General features: G+C 43.9%; 1 protein-coding gene across 1 annotated transcript in view; it reads left to right on the top strand.

Moving 5' to 3' along the window:
- Positions 1-15,974, top strand: part of LOC138299178 (complement C4-B-like) — a 541,079-nt gene that overhangs the window by 394,718 nt on the left and 130,387 nt on the right. The window contains exon 27 of the mRNA XM_069237273.1: positions 11,973-12,077. Within this exon, the coding sequence (XP_069093374.1) occupies positions 11,973-12,077 (105 nt within the window). The remainder of the gene's footprint in view (positions 1-11,972; positions 12,078-15,974) is intronic.

The raw sequence follows: 15,974 nt of genomic DNA, 5'->3' as shown, positions 1-15,974 counted from the left end.
TATGCCTTATGCACCCAGAACTACTGAGCCTTGCATGATCTCTTTCACGTGTGTTGTGGATTGCTGTGTTTTGCTTAGTCACGTTATCGCCTCCAGTACTGTACTGACGTGTCTTACCTCCTTTAGGTCCCCCCAGGTATTCCCTTGGCAAGGTAGGCCCCCCACCCGTTCAGGTGACACTTATTATTATATTTCTTGATTACTATTAATTACTTTACGCTTACTTAGCATGTATAGCAGGGATCCTTCTCCCTGATGAATGCCCCGAGACCCTTCAGCTCCTCGTTGTGGGCAGAAACATGTCTGAGACCCTGTGAGTCATTGCTCTCACTTGGTGTCCCAGTCTTCTTTTTAATCACACCAAACAGAACCTCCTATTAAAATACACACACTGTTTAGGTGTTTTTATTTCCTAGTCTAGCTGGATCCCCTTTGCCAGAACCAGAATTGATTTACGCACTCCCTCCTGTTCCTTTAACAGTGAGGTTGAGTCCGCCCAGGTGGCATTGCCCTACCTGGGTGGGGCTAGGTGGTCATATGATGAAGCATGACACCATTGAGTGTGTGAGACCACCTAGCCCGTAAAGGAAATTCCCCCTTTATCCCACACACCAGAATCCACTGTTGTCTCACCTTTAGTTGAGGTTTACGAGGGGCATAGTGCTACAAATGTTACACTACTGACCTGCCCCCGTTACAAGAACCCCGTACTCTCAATTGTGTTTTTGAATGTGTGCTAAACATTATTTTTGATGGTTTTTGGTACTCTGGGTACTTTACCACTGCTGACCAGTGCTAAAGTCCAAGTGTTCTCTGTGTAAACTGTATGTGCAATTGGCTTTTCCACGATTGGCATGTAGTAAAGTGCACTAGAGGTGCCCAGGGCATGTAAATCAAATGCTATTAGTGAGCCTGCAGCACTGATTGTGCCACCCGCATGAGTAGCCCTGTAAACATGATTCAGATCTGCCCCTGCAGTGCCTGTGTGTGCAGTTCTAAACTGCCAATTTGACCTGGCAAGTGTACCCACTTGCCAGGCCCTAACCTTCCCTTTTTGTACATATAAGGCACCCCTAAGTTAGACCCTACGTACCCTGATGTGTTTTACATGTTCTGATAGTGAAATACTGCCACATTTGGGTTTCTCTCCCATAGGTTAACATGGGGCTTGCCTTTAAATATATTTTAAGTGCAATTTTCCATTGAGAGCAGATAGAGATTTGGAGTTTGGGGTCTCTGAACTCACAATTTAAAAATACATCTTTTGGTAAAGTTGTTTTTTAGATTGTCAGTTTGAAAATCCCACTTTTAGAAAATGGGCATTTTCTTGCTTAACCATTCTGTGCCTCTGCCTGCTTGTGGAATCCATGTCTGAGTCAAACTGACAGTTGGGCTGTGTGTGAATTTGCTCTAGACAATGACACAAAGGGAGTTGGGGTGTATTCTGCATATCCTGATGAGGCTAGAGTGGGAAAGGAGGAGCTGACACCTGCACCTGAAACGGCTGTGCCTGTCCTCACACAATGCACCCTGGTGTGTATCTGGGGCCAGGCCTGAGCAAGGCAGGAACTTGTGTCAGCGAGTCCAAATCCTCAGGGTACACGCGTTGTTGTCAATAGGCCCACCTCCTGGCAGCTCCAACTCTACAAGCCTTAACAGCGCAGAGTCTTAGAGTGGTCAAGTGGGGGGTAGGGAGTTAAGGAAGGGTACAGCGGGGAAGGAGACCTGCGGAAACAAGAATCACAGATACTGCAGAGAAATATCAATCACAGAACTCTTCGGAATCTGTCAACTATAAATCCAGCAGTCGGTTGGAACAATAGTAAATCATAGCGCCTTTCATAAGTTTCAAGAAATGAAAGGTTAGCACGGTATTCACTCAAAGAAATGTTACTTCACATTTCAAAAACTTTCCAAGATACACGATTTCAGTTTGTGTCCGTATTTTACATTAACCATAATCAAACATTCCCTTGAGTTCAAATTATTGCCTTATCATTTATTCATAACCATTTAAACCTTTTCTGAATAACTGCGCTTATACAATGTATCTCTGTCGCTACCGAACGACTCCACAAGTAAGCAGCTGAAGTTGAAAAGTGACCGCGAGAAAGCGGTAACGTTGTTACAGCAAAACATTCGCTTAGTTTGTTATCAATTTAAATATTTACAGCTGATTGCCAAAGATTACTACTTTCTCCAAAAAAAAAGAATATCAACCTTTAAACAGTTTTATCAAATAAGAAAACTGATGATGGAAGCTAGAATCCACCATCCGTCTTACCACCCTGAGTTTCTGCTACTCGCTGCTTCAAATGCCTCAACACGGGGAAATCCCAGGTGAACAAGCAGGAACATGGAAACACCAGACTTCAAACAGAAAAGCTCCGGTCTTCACGAGATCCTCAGAATAGTGAGCAGTGAGAACTGGGCGGGGTCACTTAAATAGACTTGTGCCCCCCCCCCCATGTGCCACACCCAAAGTGCCCCGCTCAATGTGCCAAGCCCAAGATTGCTGCCATAAAGATACTTGGGACCAATGCCATGAAATAAAGACAGTGCTCCAACAGCACGCTGCAGCAGCCACTAGACTCTGCAAATGGCAGTCTCTGGACCAAGACTGTGTGGTGGAAACAGTAATGCACAGAGTCTGGCATCAGGCGGGCCCTAAAGCGCGCGCGCAGCCATGGTGTTGACATCTTGTGAACAACAGAGACTTTTCTTTGAAGTTTGCCTACTTCAAAGGCAGAAAGGGGTATAAGTAATGGACCCAAAACTCCAGACTTTTAGATTACTTCTGGATCAAGAGGAACCTCTGCCAAGGAGAAGAGCTGAAGAGCTGGAGGAGGGGAACTGCCCCTTTGCGTGGGTGTGTGCTTTGCTGGGTTGGCCTGCAGTTGCTGCTTCTACCTGAGAGAGAAAAAAGACTGGACTTTGCTGTGTTTTCCTGTCCTGAAGTCTCAGGGCCATCAAAGACTTCCTCTGCCAGCATTGCGCCTGGGAAATCAACGCAACACCCGTGTGCAGCTGCCAAAATTGACGCATCACCAAACTTAGTGTGACTCTTCACCATTGTGCACCCGAATTTCGCATGCATTGTTGCTGAGCATCAAAACCACAGGTAACCTGCGCGGATCTGAGGTTGCCCGCCTGGAAATCGACGCATCGCTCTTCTGGGGGAGAAAAAAACGATGCATTGTCTAGCCGACTGGAGAAAAAACGATGCACTGCCTCACTTGCGAGTAAGGAATCAATGCATCTCTGACTTTTCTGTTGCACGCTCGACCATGCAGCTTTATTTTTGACGCAATCCAGGTACTTTGTGTAAAAACAACGCATCTGTTGATTTCTATGGATTAAGACTCTTGTTAGTTTACAAACTCATAACTTTGCTTGTGTATGTTGGATTTTTGTTATTTTGGTCTTGTTTGATTTAGATAAATATTGGCTATTTTACTAAACTGTTGTGTCCATTTTGTAGTGCTTTTACTGTGTTACTGTATGTGTTGGTACACATACTTTACACATGGCCTCTGCCAGCACCCGGACTCTCTTTCTGAGACTCCTACCCTGCCAAGTGGAGCCCGTTCCAGTCCCTGGGCCCTTGAAAGGAGAAGCTGGTGGAACCAAGACTGAAATCCACCCACAGGAGCCGTTCGGGAGAAAAATAGATTTTTGCAGTGTTTTCACTGTGTTACTGTATGTGTTGGTACAAATACTTTACACATTGCAGCTGAGATAAGCCTGACTGCTTGTGCCAAGCTACCAAGGGGGTGAGCAGGGGTTATCCTAGGTGTGTATCTTCCCTACCCTGACTAAAGGTTGGGTCCCTGCTGGACAGAGTGCATACTGACTGCCAACCAGAGACCTTGTTTCTAACAATGCCCATTGGCCACACGTGCACCAAAAACATCACCCAGGAAGAGAATGCAGGACTGTATGTACACTTGATTTCAGTTCATTTCATTGCTTCTCTTTGATGGCACACACTCCAAACTGATTTGTCTCTCAGGGCTTTCTTAGCTGTTTTTTCTGCCCAGCTCAATGGTATTCAATTGACCTTGAAACAATCAAGAGCAGAGCCTTGCTGCCTTGCGTTTTATACTACAATTCTACTATGTTCAGTTATATGGCATTACTCCATGTCTTCATGGCATGCTGTTATGACCTGAGTGTACCCAAGCAGTGCAGGATGTAGTGGGACACGGTAAATATAACCTGATGCATTCTTCTGCCATGGCTGCTCTCAGCAAGATACAGAATAATATGTAGCTGCACAGCAACCGCTGCAACCAGCATCACACAGTGAACAAAAATACGCTACAGCCAGCAATAATACGCTACATGCAGCAATAATACACTACAGCCAACAATAATACGCTGCAGCCAACAATAATACTACAGCCAACAATAATATGTTACAGCCAACATTCAAAGTAGGATGTAAAGCAATGCTTTTTTATCTCCTGAAGCCTGTATTCTACATTGCTTGACTGGAAGACTACATTTGACATGGGATACTATGAAATTATCTTTTCTACTCTAAATGATTCCTGCTTAGAAGCTGGTATTGTTGAGATGGTACAAACATTACTCACCAATAACTTTGCCAGAGTCCCCATTGGGGTTAGAGGAGAATTCTCTGAGGTTTTTCTGGTCACTAAGACAGCCATGTGGGCTGTGCTTAGGCTCCAGCGCTTTATCAGTTTCATAAATAATATGCACACTGCATTACTGTCAGAAAGAGACTTTTCCCCATCATCGCATAATGGCCCATCCCTCCACTGCTGTAGACAAATGATGCAGAGCGAAGGTAGGAACCACAAAAAAAGGCTAATGGAATTATTGAAGGTGTTTTTAGATACTTCTGAAGCTAAGGACTCCTAATGGACGTTTGTTTTGAAATGTAAGGTCATGGTTATGGGCACATGAAAGTCCCCCAAACACGCTTTAGAACAAACAGCGATTTCCTTTGTACCTTCTTCAATTATTTGGGCATGTATTTCTCAGATTCAGCAGAAAAACAGAGCCACATTTTGAAAGGCAGCTCACAACTCTAAGAGTAGTTTGGAGGACACGCATTTTCTGTGTCTGACAACATCTAAGGGGTTAAATGTTGGGCTGTAACTCTGGGGCAAGTATAGCACCACAGAAAACTGTAGAAAATACATACTACACGTCCTTGCTACAACTTCTTCAGTTGATGCCTGGAGTTGTTTCTAGGGCAGGATTGGGCGAAAGAAAATTACATCAGTAAGCAGCACTGAAATACATAGGTTAAAACTGTGAAATGGCCTGTGTACAAAGACATATTGCTGAATCTTGTGGAGTGTGAAAGAGGTAATTTTAAAGCACCTGCGTGGTGCCCTGCCCTTCCAACACAATCCATCACTCTGCACTGCCGTCCACTGGGGTTGTGAAGTGAGAGCCCAATGCGCGTATCTCATTGCATTCATTGCCAACATCTGGTACACTCTTTGTTCTGGGGAAAAATAGATGGTTGTTATATTCCGCCAACCTGGTTTCATGATTTTTAGTTGTTAAAATGGCCAGAAGGCTGGGAAAAGCAGAATCCAAATTCTCAATCTCACAGACAAAACAAAAAACTGGCCCAAAGACTCACAAAACAATATCCAAGGATCACAAAACTAAGCTGAAAGTTTGCCAGTCTTTTAAGGAGAGAATAAATAACATGAGCAAGATGGACCACAAACATTTGTAGGCGTATTTTATTGCATTTACGTTGTGAATTAAAGCAAGCCTCCCATGGTAAATGAAGCCTCATAAATAATAATGGGACGCAGCCAAAAACATTTGCAGATAATCCTTAAATAGTTGTACATAAGTCCAGGTGATATCATGACCAGTTGTTAAATGTTGGAAAAACATGGAAGATTAATGAAAAAGAGAGTCAAACAGTACCAGAACTCCAAGAAGGACCACAAACATAAGGCAGCATTGAGATATAGCGAAGCAACACGGTTGTAACAGATTCACGACCAACCTGTAAACATCTTAAATTGTGAAGCTGGCAAGCTTCAAATGGATGGTACCCATTTTACATTGTGAATCAAAATGAAACATGAACAAGGCAATCAGTTCAGGACAGAGGAAGATAAGTTCTGTGCACGCCGCTCCCTATGGCATTGTCCATCGGGAAGCAAGACGTCGGGAAACAGCGACCTTGCTATGATTCTAGAGCTGAGTAGGACAGAGTCAAGGCAATGCAAATGTGTTTCTAGGTGAGCACAGCAAGCAAAGAAAGTGAATGCAAACACAAGAATGTGTGCTGAAATGGAATGCCTTTGTTCACAATCCATGCCCAGAAAATGCAAAAACGCGAGGGCAGTGAGGTCTTATACACAATCCAGTACTTCGCCAGCAATCTAGGGATGTTGTAGGGAAAGGGCCTAAAGGGTTGATGTCACTCCCATGGACGTCATTTAGGGTTCGCAGCTGCGACCTCTGGCATGCCCATTGCAACCCTTGGCACTGCGTTTGCGACCCCTGGCCTCAGAGGTGGCAAAATCAGTGCCAGGACCACAGGAGCAGCTTGTCCTAATGGACATTGGTTGGGCTGCAGTCTCCTTGCTTTTTGTCAATTAGTTGGAATATGACATTCCCTAGAGGTTGAGGTAAGTAATAAGTGCCCTTAAATGTATGTTGTGTGCATGCGTGCAGGTGATAGTGTGTTTATGTGAGAGTGTGTGTATGTGTGATTGTGTGTGTATGTGTAAGCATGAGTCTGTGAGCGAATGTAAAGGTCAAGTGGCGGGTGATGTCACTACCACTCTCCCTGGCCTTTTGGTGAATTGAGGTTCATGGTCCCTCCCCACAATCAGTCTGCTCCATGAAGGAATCCATTAGTTATTGGAGATAACCCAAAGGGCTCTTTCATCAGTGGCCATTAGTTCAGAAGGAGCAAAGCACAGCCCCCCATTTTCAGAGCAAAATAGGTAAACTACATTCTTTACAGATTAATCAGAACATGTTTTTGTCTGGACTTTCATGCCATGGAGCCAATACATAATTTAGGCGTGTGCAAAAATTGCACAATTTACTTTTGCATAATTGTTTCAAATTCCAGAACATTTTCCAGTAATTACTTGAAATGCAAAACTGGCATATTGCGCTTAATTAAAGTACTAAAGGAATCCCCCTGTCCACTCTCAACGCGAGAATGCATTTTTTAATAAAAATGTGCAAAAAAATAAAGCCACCATAAAAAACAGCGTTCTGTGATTCCCAATGTTGTGCATTTGTGGTATTTTTCACAATGAACGGCAGATTTGCAATAACGTTTTACTATGAAGAGTGTAATTATGCAAAGTGGCACAACAATGTTATTTTGGGAATTTTGCATAACAAGAGCAATGCAAAATTACCGGAATGACGTTAGTTACCCCACATAAGACAAATTTTCCCTGGCCTCAGTAATAATTAACCATAAGTTAGTCATTACATACTGGCATGGGTGTAACACATGGACAAATAGTCCAAAGTCAAGGATTTTGCAATGCAACAAGGCCGCTTGAAGTATGGTATCATGTTTGAGAATTTATATAGCAACAGCCGCTTGGTTTATTATGGACAGTGGAAATGTTACTTAGCGCCCTACACTGGCTTCAGAAGCGCACATTCAATTCAAACTCACATGCTTTTCTTATAAAACTTGTGAAAATCTGGGTTATTGATTGAGGGGGTGTTAACCCTTCTCAAGCAGCAACCACAATTCTTGTTAGGGGGGACAACAAAAGTTACTAAATTAACCTGTGGTTAACCCTATGGTAGCTTTGCACAAAAGCAGCCAGACTTAACTTAGAGGCAATGTGTAAAGTATTTATGCAGCACTCAAACAGCAATAAAGTAAGACACACAAAAGGAAAATTCCACACCAATTTAGAAAAATAAATTAAAATGTAATAAATAAAATGATCCCAGAATGACAAAAGTTTAACAAAAGCACCAACTGTGGTTATCTGGCCGCAAAATCCAATGGACACAGGTCAAGCCAACTGTGATGGAGCATGGACTGGATACAGCAACGTCTTTGGCCCACTGGGCAATTTACCTGTTTGTACTAGGACTAGGATGTGAGATACTGCATCATGCTGTGTCAAGTTGCATTGGTTTCAATAGGGCCGCCATCAAGAGCTGCGAAGAGTTGCATCGAGACCCATTGCTTTGCGCCAGTTCCAAGGAGCCTGCCATTCAGGAGCTGTGAAGTGTTGTAATGCAGGTTGCGTTGGTTCTGAGGAAACCCACATTTGCACCACGAAGAGTATACTCTGATGCGAGCCAAGGGTTTAGGACTTGGGGGCACCTCTTCGGGATCAGACCTCACCCCAGTAGTGGTCAGCAGCAGGGCACAGGAAGGTGCAGTTGAGTGTGGGCAGATACAGGGCAGGTCTCTGGAGCTTGTTATGTCCCTGTAACTCAGAACAGGAGGCCAGTAAGCTAGCCCTTGGAGTTCCTCTGGTGGTTCTGGGTTCAAGAAGTAGGTCCAGTCTTCCTTCCTCAGGCAGCAGGGCAGTCCTTCTTGCAGCAGGGCAGTCCTTCCTGCAGCAGGGCAGCACTGCAGCTCTTTTTCTGAGTCTTCCACAGGTCCAGAGGTAATCTGAAGCGTTGATCTGAGGGTCCAATATTTATACCATGTGCCAACTTTGAAGTGCGAGAAACTTATAGACTTTCCCCTCATCTGGTTCTGGAATGTCCTTCCTTCTCCTACCCTGACTCCAGTGGATCTGGAGTGACAATAGACAAATGAGAAATCCTTTGTGAGTCTGCTAAGGCAACCTTTTTGAAGTCAAGTATGGTAGGTGACGTCTCTGCCCCTCCCATCAAATCAGGATGGCCCATCCTGCCAACACCCAACCCCACTTTGTGATACTGTCTGGGAGGAATACACAAAGACAGAATGCTAACTACACTTGGTCATGTGACCCAGGATACAAGCTGTAGGTGCCAAATTGTTTGGATATGAACATGACAACTTACTAAAAGTGGTATTTTCAGGAATTGTGACTAAAAATCCAACTTTTCCATTAAAGAGGGGTTTAAAATATATTTAATTTGAGACCAAACTAGACATTCCTACCTGCTCCCAATCAAATGTTATCACTTATTAAATGTAATAAGGTAACCCAATGCCATCCTATGGGAGAGGTAGGCCTTGCAGTAGTGAAAAACAAATTTAATAGTTTTTCACTCCCAGGACATTTCAACTTAAAACCACATGTCTAACTTTTTAAATACGTTGCCTCCAGCCTTAAGAATTGTTTAGGGCGTACCTTAGGGTGACGTATATGTATTAAATAAGAAGGCTGAGGCCTGGCAAAATATTTATTTTGCCAGGTCTAAATCACACTTTACGAGTGCACACAGGCTTCAATGGCAGGCCTGAGACATGTTTAAAAAGGCCATTTAACTGGGTGGCATAATGAGTGCTGCAGGCCCACCAGTGGCATTTAATGTACAGGCCCTTGGTACATGTAGCACCACTTTACTAAGGACTTACAAGTAAATTAAATATTCCAACAATGTGTAAGCTGATTTAGGGAAAGAGAACAAACAGGCTGGCACTGGTTATCAGTGGTAAAGAGCACAGAGTCTTAAAGCCAACAAAAACTAATTCAGCACAGAAGAAGGGGTGAGAGCAAGTAATTTGGAATACTACCACCCAAGGGTGAAGTATATAATAAAGCTCCTTTTACAGCAACCTTCGTATTGTGTCTGCATACCTCAGATCTCCAGGGTTCTCCAGAGGCTGGATGTTACCCAGAGCAAGTTCATCATCTGACTTAATATTTCCATTTTCCAAAATTTTACACTGCCTATCAGTTTGTTTCGCTTGCTGCTGTAAGACATCTGAATTTGCATTATTTCACCAACACTTTTTGTTTTTAAACTAGTGCTTAAAATAGTTTTGTTCGAATGTTCTGTGCATTAGTTTTAGAGTTCTGGTTCTTGGTATTCTTTCTTTTTGTATTGATGTATATTGCATATTGCATTGTTTTTCATTTCATGAATTTTAATTCTGTGATTTTATATATTTGTTGCTTTTGACCCAATTGCAATTTTGCATTTTGTTCAGTACACTTTTAGTCTTTGTTTAAAATTGTGCTTTGAAAAAAAAAACAAAAAAAAACAGCAGTCTGTTTTTATGTTGTCCTGGCCCATTGTAATGTACCCCACTGTATGTGTGTGACAGAACATCTGAAACACTACACATCACATCTTTTTGGAAACTCTTGAGGCCCTTTAATTTGTACCAAAGGCCTGGATGATCGTTTTTTCATCCCCTGTAACTGCAGACAGCTGCATTGACCACTGAATCTGAAGAGGCCTTTGTGTCTGACCCCCACTAATTGATGTTTTTGGATTTCCTGTGCTCCCTTTTATCATAAGAAGTAGAAAAATCATGTGGGGAAAGAAAAGGGTGGGCTCTCCAAATATTGTATCCTCCCATATATGAATACAAAGATATCATATGAGCAATCAGGAACTCAGGGCCAGATGTAGGAAGAAACCAATTTGCGAGTTGCAAATTGCGAGTCCTTCCGACTCGCAATTTGCAACACGCAAATTGGTATGCAGAAAGGTGTCTCAGACACCTTCTGCGAGTTGCTATGGGGTCGCAAAGACCCATCTCATTAATAATAATGAGGTGGGTCGCAATTTGCGCCCCCATAGCGACTATGGGCACTCACGGGGATGGAGGCCTGCTGGGAACAGCAGACCTCCATGTCCGTGACTGCTTTTAAATAAAGCAGTTTTTTTTTTCCCAAGTGTAGCCCGTTTTCCTTAAAGGAAAACGAGCTGCACTTAGAAAAAAAAACCGAAACGTTTAGTTTCGGATTTTTTCAGGGCAGGTAGTGGTCCCTTGGACCACTGCCTGGTCTGAAAAAATATTTTTGGGTCCACTCACAAAGGGGAAAGTTTGCGAGTGGGTTACCATCCACTTCAAGTGGATGGTAACTGCGACTCCATTGGAATTGCATACCACTGCGAGTCGCAAATAGGAAGGGGACACCCCTTCCTATTTGCGAGTCGGAAATGCATTTTGCGAGTCGGTTCCGACTCGCAAAATGCATTTCTGCATAGCACACACACGCTTGCGACACACAAACGGCGATTTTTGCCGTTTGCGACTCGCAAACTGTTTGCTACATCTGGCCCTAAGAATCTGTCTGGACCTATAGTTAGATAGTGCCTTACGAGTGGCTGACAATCTCTGCATTTTAGATTGAAGTGAACCCTCACCCAACAACCTCGGTGCATACTTTATCATTGGGTTGCACCTCAGCTGGACCCCATATCTGAAGACACAATTGTACTCTAAAGTTATAAGAGCTCTTGGATGGAGATCTTTTTGAGTCTCTTTGAGAACCATATATGCCCATATTAAAACTGCCTAAAGATAACCCACAGCCATTTTATTCAGGGGATTTATGGTAATAATAAAATATTCAGAAGTGTGGATAAGAACGGTGATGACTGGTACTGCATCCATCTGGTCGGCATTTTCCAACTAGATACTCTTGCCCGCCTGAGGTCCTTCGCTTATTTTAATATCGCCAGATATGGGATATGGATGAGGAGCAACCCAATGATTAAGCCACACTTCGAGGTTGGTGGATGAGGGCTTGCTTCCTATTTTCTTTTTAAAGAAGCACAATCTAGAGATTGATTGTCATTTATCATAACAAGTAGCCATAACAAGGGGCCTACATTCTGGGATGAGGAAGATGCCAGTTTCATAATTATATTATGTTAAATTACCTATTTTGCCCAAATTGATGTTACATATTGTATCAACCTCAAAAGAATGAAAGACTGGGTCATCCCAAAGCCCTAACCCTTGTAGAACTGTTCATTAGGTTCATAATATACACAGCTATCTTCTGGGCTGCTACCTTTATGAGCTTTGCTACTCCAGATCCAGTGTTGAGCAACTTGTTGACTTGTTTCAGGGCGGCGTGGGAGGCTTGGAAGGTGAGGTGGCCCTCACAGCTTTTGTGACCATTGCTCTCCACCATACGATGGATGTCCACACGGGACCAGACAAGAGCAAAGTGGTAGGTAACATCGCACCCCTGGTTAGCCTGGTAAACCAGCTTCTTCTACTCTTTGAAATCCACACTTTTCCCTCACTGTTTTGGCTGTACTTGGTCCTCTGTTTCCCTGTCTCACTACTAGGTCTAACCTCTCTTTTTCTCCACTCTCTAGCTTCCCAGCAATGTTATGGAACTTCCATTACCATACAGTGAGACACTGCTTTAGAGATGCTTCCAAGAGGCTGATGAGATCACTGTGAGCTGATGCAGCGCAGGGACAGTAGGACACATGTAGATTGATTGTGCGGAATGGTAGCTTGAGCAGGAGGACAATATTGTATTGACCCTGCACCCTAGCAAGCACATTATCTGCATGAGTGCCATGCATAGTGTATTGTGCACAGCTCGGCTTGCAGGGCACAAAACTAGATAGGTCCACATTACATGACCGCATATAGGCCTTGCAGCCATTATTTGCCAGGTTGCTGTAGTCTGATGCTCCACAATTAGACATCCCAGATTTCACCTGACTGGGAATCTCTTGATTATTTACTTGTCTCTTTTAACCGCCCTGAAATGAAAACAAAGTGTAATTTCACACCGAAACGTCGGGGCCTGGATATCAAAGAATCCAAAGAAACTCCAGACAAAAAAAGACCACAGCACCAGGAAATATGCAACAGGTACTCAACAGGTTTTTAGTTTTTGACAACACGCTAGGAGAGAGAGTGCCAGAGTGGTTGATTTCTAAGCTAAAGACAGGCGCATAGTACAGCACAGTTTGGCTGCATCAAACCTAGCCTCGAAGAGGGCCTTGAAGTGGCTGTGGAGATATCCATGTCAGTGAGTGACAGGAGAGCATATGATGGGTAGCTGCCTTAAGTGTGTGGCTTCCTTGCATTAAATGTAGGTAACACATAGGTGGTTGTGTCCACCTCGAAGCCATCATGGGAAAGGTGACCAATGCCATCAACACCCTGGTCATCTCCTCACCAACAGAAGGTGCCTAGGATCTTGGGGCTTCCTAGACAACTCACCCCCACTAACCAAAAAAGCCAGGCCATGCCACCTAATGATCTGTGAAATTAAAAACAGTTGTCAAACCTCATTAAAGTTCAGCTCATTCTCAACTCACTGGTCTCTTCCAGGTCAGATGCTACCAACACTCTGGACTTAAGGGGTGGCATGTAGCGCAGAATGAGTACAGACCCAAGCAGTTGGTCTAAATAGGCCCTTTACTTGAATTGAATAAAAACATGCTGTTCTTAGGGTCGCATATATAGACATAATACTAATACTTGGAAATATCAGGAAAAACAACAGCTGTAGGGCAGGTATACTCTATGTTCACAAATAATTAGAATATACAGACTTTGTGGTAGATCATGGTAGAGAAAATCTCAGGGAGGAAGATGTGAATTAGTTCTTCCACCAGACTAGAGAGGAGGACAGTGACTTTGGAAAACCTTTGGGTAGGAGGCAGCCAGAAGTGTCACTAGATGTAGGAGAAATAAATATATTAGATCAGACTGTGCTCTGGTCCTTATATTTGTATTTACCAACTCTTAACAAAAAGTGCTACCTTCTCTACTAACCTCTTCTTTAGGCATGGGTAAGCAACCTGAGCAAGAACACCAAGTGCATGATGCTTATGCCGCAGAACCAGGCCACAGTGAGCTGACATTTCTCCAGCTCATCTTTCAGCCACATGGATTTGACATGTGACTGACACTTTCCAAGCCATACCAGTTTTGGAGAGCAGTTGTAGGAACCTGGCTATCTATGTAGTGTACTGAATGTAGGGTTACACTATGCAGATAGTACAGGAGACCCTTATTGGTTTACAGGGGTTAAAGTAATAATCTCAAAAGCACTGTTTTGTGGGAGTGTGGGTGAGCAGTTAGGCTTATCAGGGGACAGTGCTAAGCATTTGTTGAACACACGGAGTCAAGAAATGAGACACACACTCAAGAAGGAACTTGAGACCAATGTTTTGAAAAATATTGATACTTTTACATAATGTTTCAAAACCAAAAAACCTTTAAAGAAGATAAGTACTGTGTAGTTTATTCATTTTGCAAGCAAGTAACACTTTTACTAAAATGTGCATTTATGCAGTAAAGACTTGAAAGTAGTTTTACTGCAAGGGGGTACTTGCAGACAGTTCTCAGGGGTCCCCAGTACATTGTAGGGCACTAGGGGAACAAGGCCTCTAAAAAGACTAGCTTTACCTCCCCTGGGGTGTCCGGGTGCAGTGGTGCTAGTCGAGTTGGGTACATTGCGCACTCCACGATTGGCGGCGAGGGGGGCACCTAGAAAAAAACTGCGAAGTCCGGGAGCGCACTAAAGGGGGCTCAGTCAGTGGGAGTCCACGGAGAAAGGTGACACTGTCTGTTGTTGTGGGCCTGAGCCGTGCAGCTCGGGTGCAGCAGGTCTTTGTCGTTGGTGTTCTTGTGTCAAGGCACCCACAGTTTTTTGGTGGACCTGCAAGAAGCGGGACAAAACAGAGAAACTGGACTACTTTTGGTGAGATCCTCTGAGATGCTGATGCCCTTTGACATATGGTCTTCAGATGCGATGTTGGAGTCCAGATTGGACTTCAAACAAGCTTTGGTTGTTGCAAGGGATCCTGTGCCACAGATACCGATGCAGGGTGGCTCTGGTAGGTCCTGATGTCTTTTCACTTGGTGGGGAGACACATCTGGTCTCCTAGTTCACAATGATCTCCTCCTGGGTGGGTGCTGCATCGATGGACCCGATAGTCCGCAGAACAGTGAGCTGGACGTTGCGGTTGGTGCTTACACGGTGCAGGGAAGCTTATCCTCTACTTCAACAGAGATGCTGACAGCTTGGTGAAGTGCTGGAGACCCTCCAAGGCTTTTGGAGTTCCCACAGCTGCAGGGCTAGCTGCAATTGTCAGGACAGGAGCAGTTAGACTGGCAGGGTTTTGCTCCAATGTTCACAAGCAGTCCGCAGTTCTTGCTTCTTCGGCTGTTCTTTGTCCTCTTCTTTCTTCAGTCGGATGATTATGTACTTCTGGTGTCAGGGTCTGGGGAAAGCCGGAGTCGCATATCAAAGGTGGCAGGGACTTTGAAGTCCCTTGCCTTGGTATGCAGATTCACTAGCCGTCCTGCTGGAGGAAAAGATAACACCTTCCCCCAGAGCAAGCATTATTTCTGGTCTCTGAGAGCACAGGCTGTCATCTCCAGAGGTCAGAAACATGTCTTTTGACACAGACTGGTCGATACCAGTCAGGTAGCACACTAGAGGACTAGTAGGTTTCAGGGAGCACCTCTAAGGTGCCCTCTGGGTGCATGTCATAATAATTCTAAGACTGGCATCAGTCTCGATTTATTAAGATGAGGTGTTTGATTCCAAATACCATAGGTTTCGGCGAAGCCATAATGTAGTTGGAGAACTCATAATGACCAGTGTCCAGTACATACCTAAAGATGGATCCCCTGTTCACTTGCAGTATCAAGCAATATAAATAGACACCACAGGGACGTATCTTCTCATGCAGACATGCTCTCACATGGATTATAATACACCCTGCCAAAGGGCTCTTAAGGCCTGTTGTAGGGGTGACTTACATATAATATATGCAGTGACTTTGGCATGGCACACAATAAGCGTGGTATGTTGTGTTTTCACCTATGGCTTGCACCATGGTGTGCAATTTGCAAAGGCAGGTTGGGTGCAAGTGGTAAGGGGGTCCCTTTTGCATAATATATGCTGCAGCCCTTAGAGATCCTCTTTAGTAGCCATGCCTTAGCTACCAGAAGAACCATTTACTAGGAACTCACAGGGGTGCTAAAGTTATGCCAATTGTTTCACAATTGAATAGGTGTTTTTTAGGGAAAAGAACACTAACACTGGAGCCTATTTAGGAGGTTTCAGTGCACTGTCAGAGTCGTA

The sequence above is a fragment of the Pleurodeles waltl genome, chromosome 6 (assembly GCF_031143425.1).
Source record: "Pleurodeles waltl isolate 20211129_DDA chromosome 6, aPleWal1.hap1.20221129, whole genome shotgun sequence".
Taxonomy (NCBI): Eukaryota; Metazoa; Chordata; class Amphibia; order Caudata; family Salamandridae; genus Pleurodeles; species Pleurodeles waltl.
Note: the sequence above shows the minus strand (reverse complement) of the source record. Positions and strands in the feature narration are given on the sequence as shown.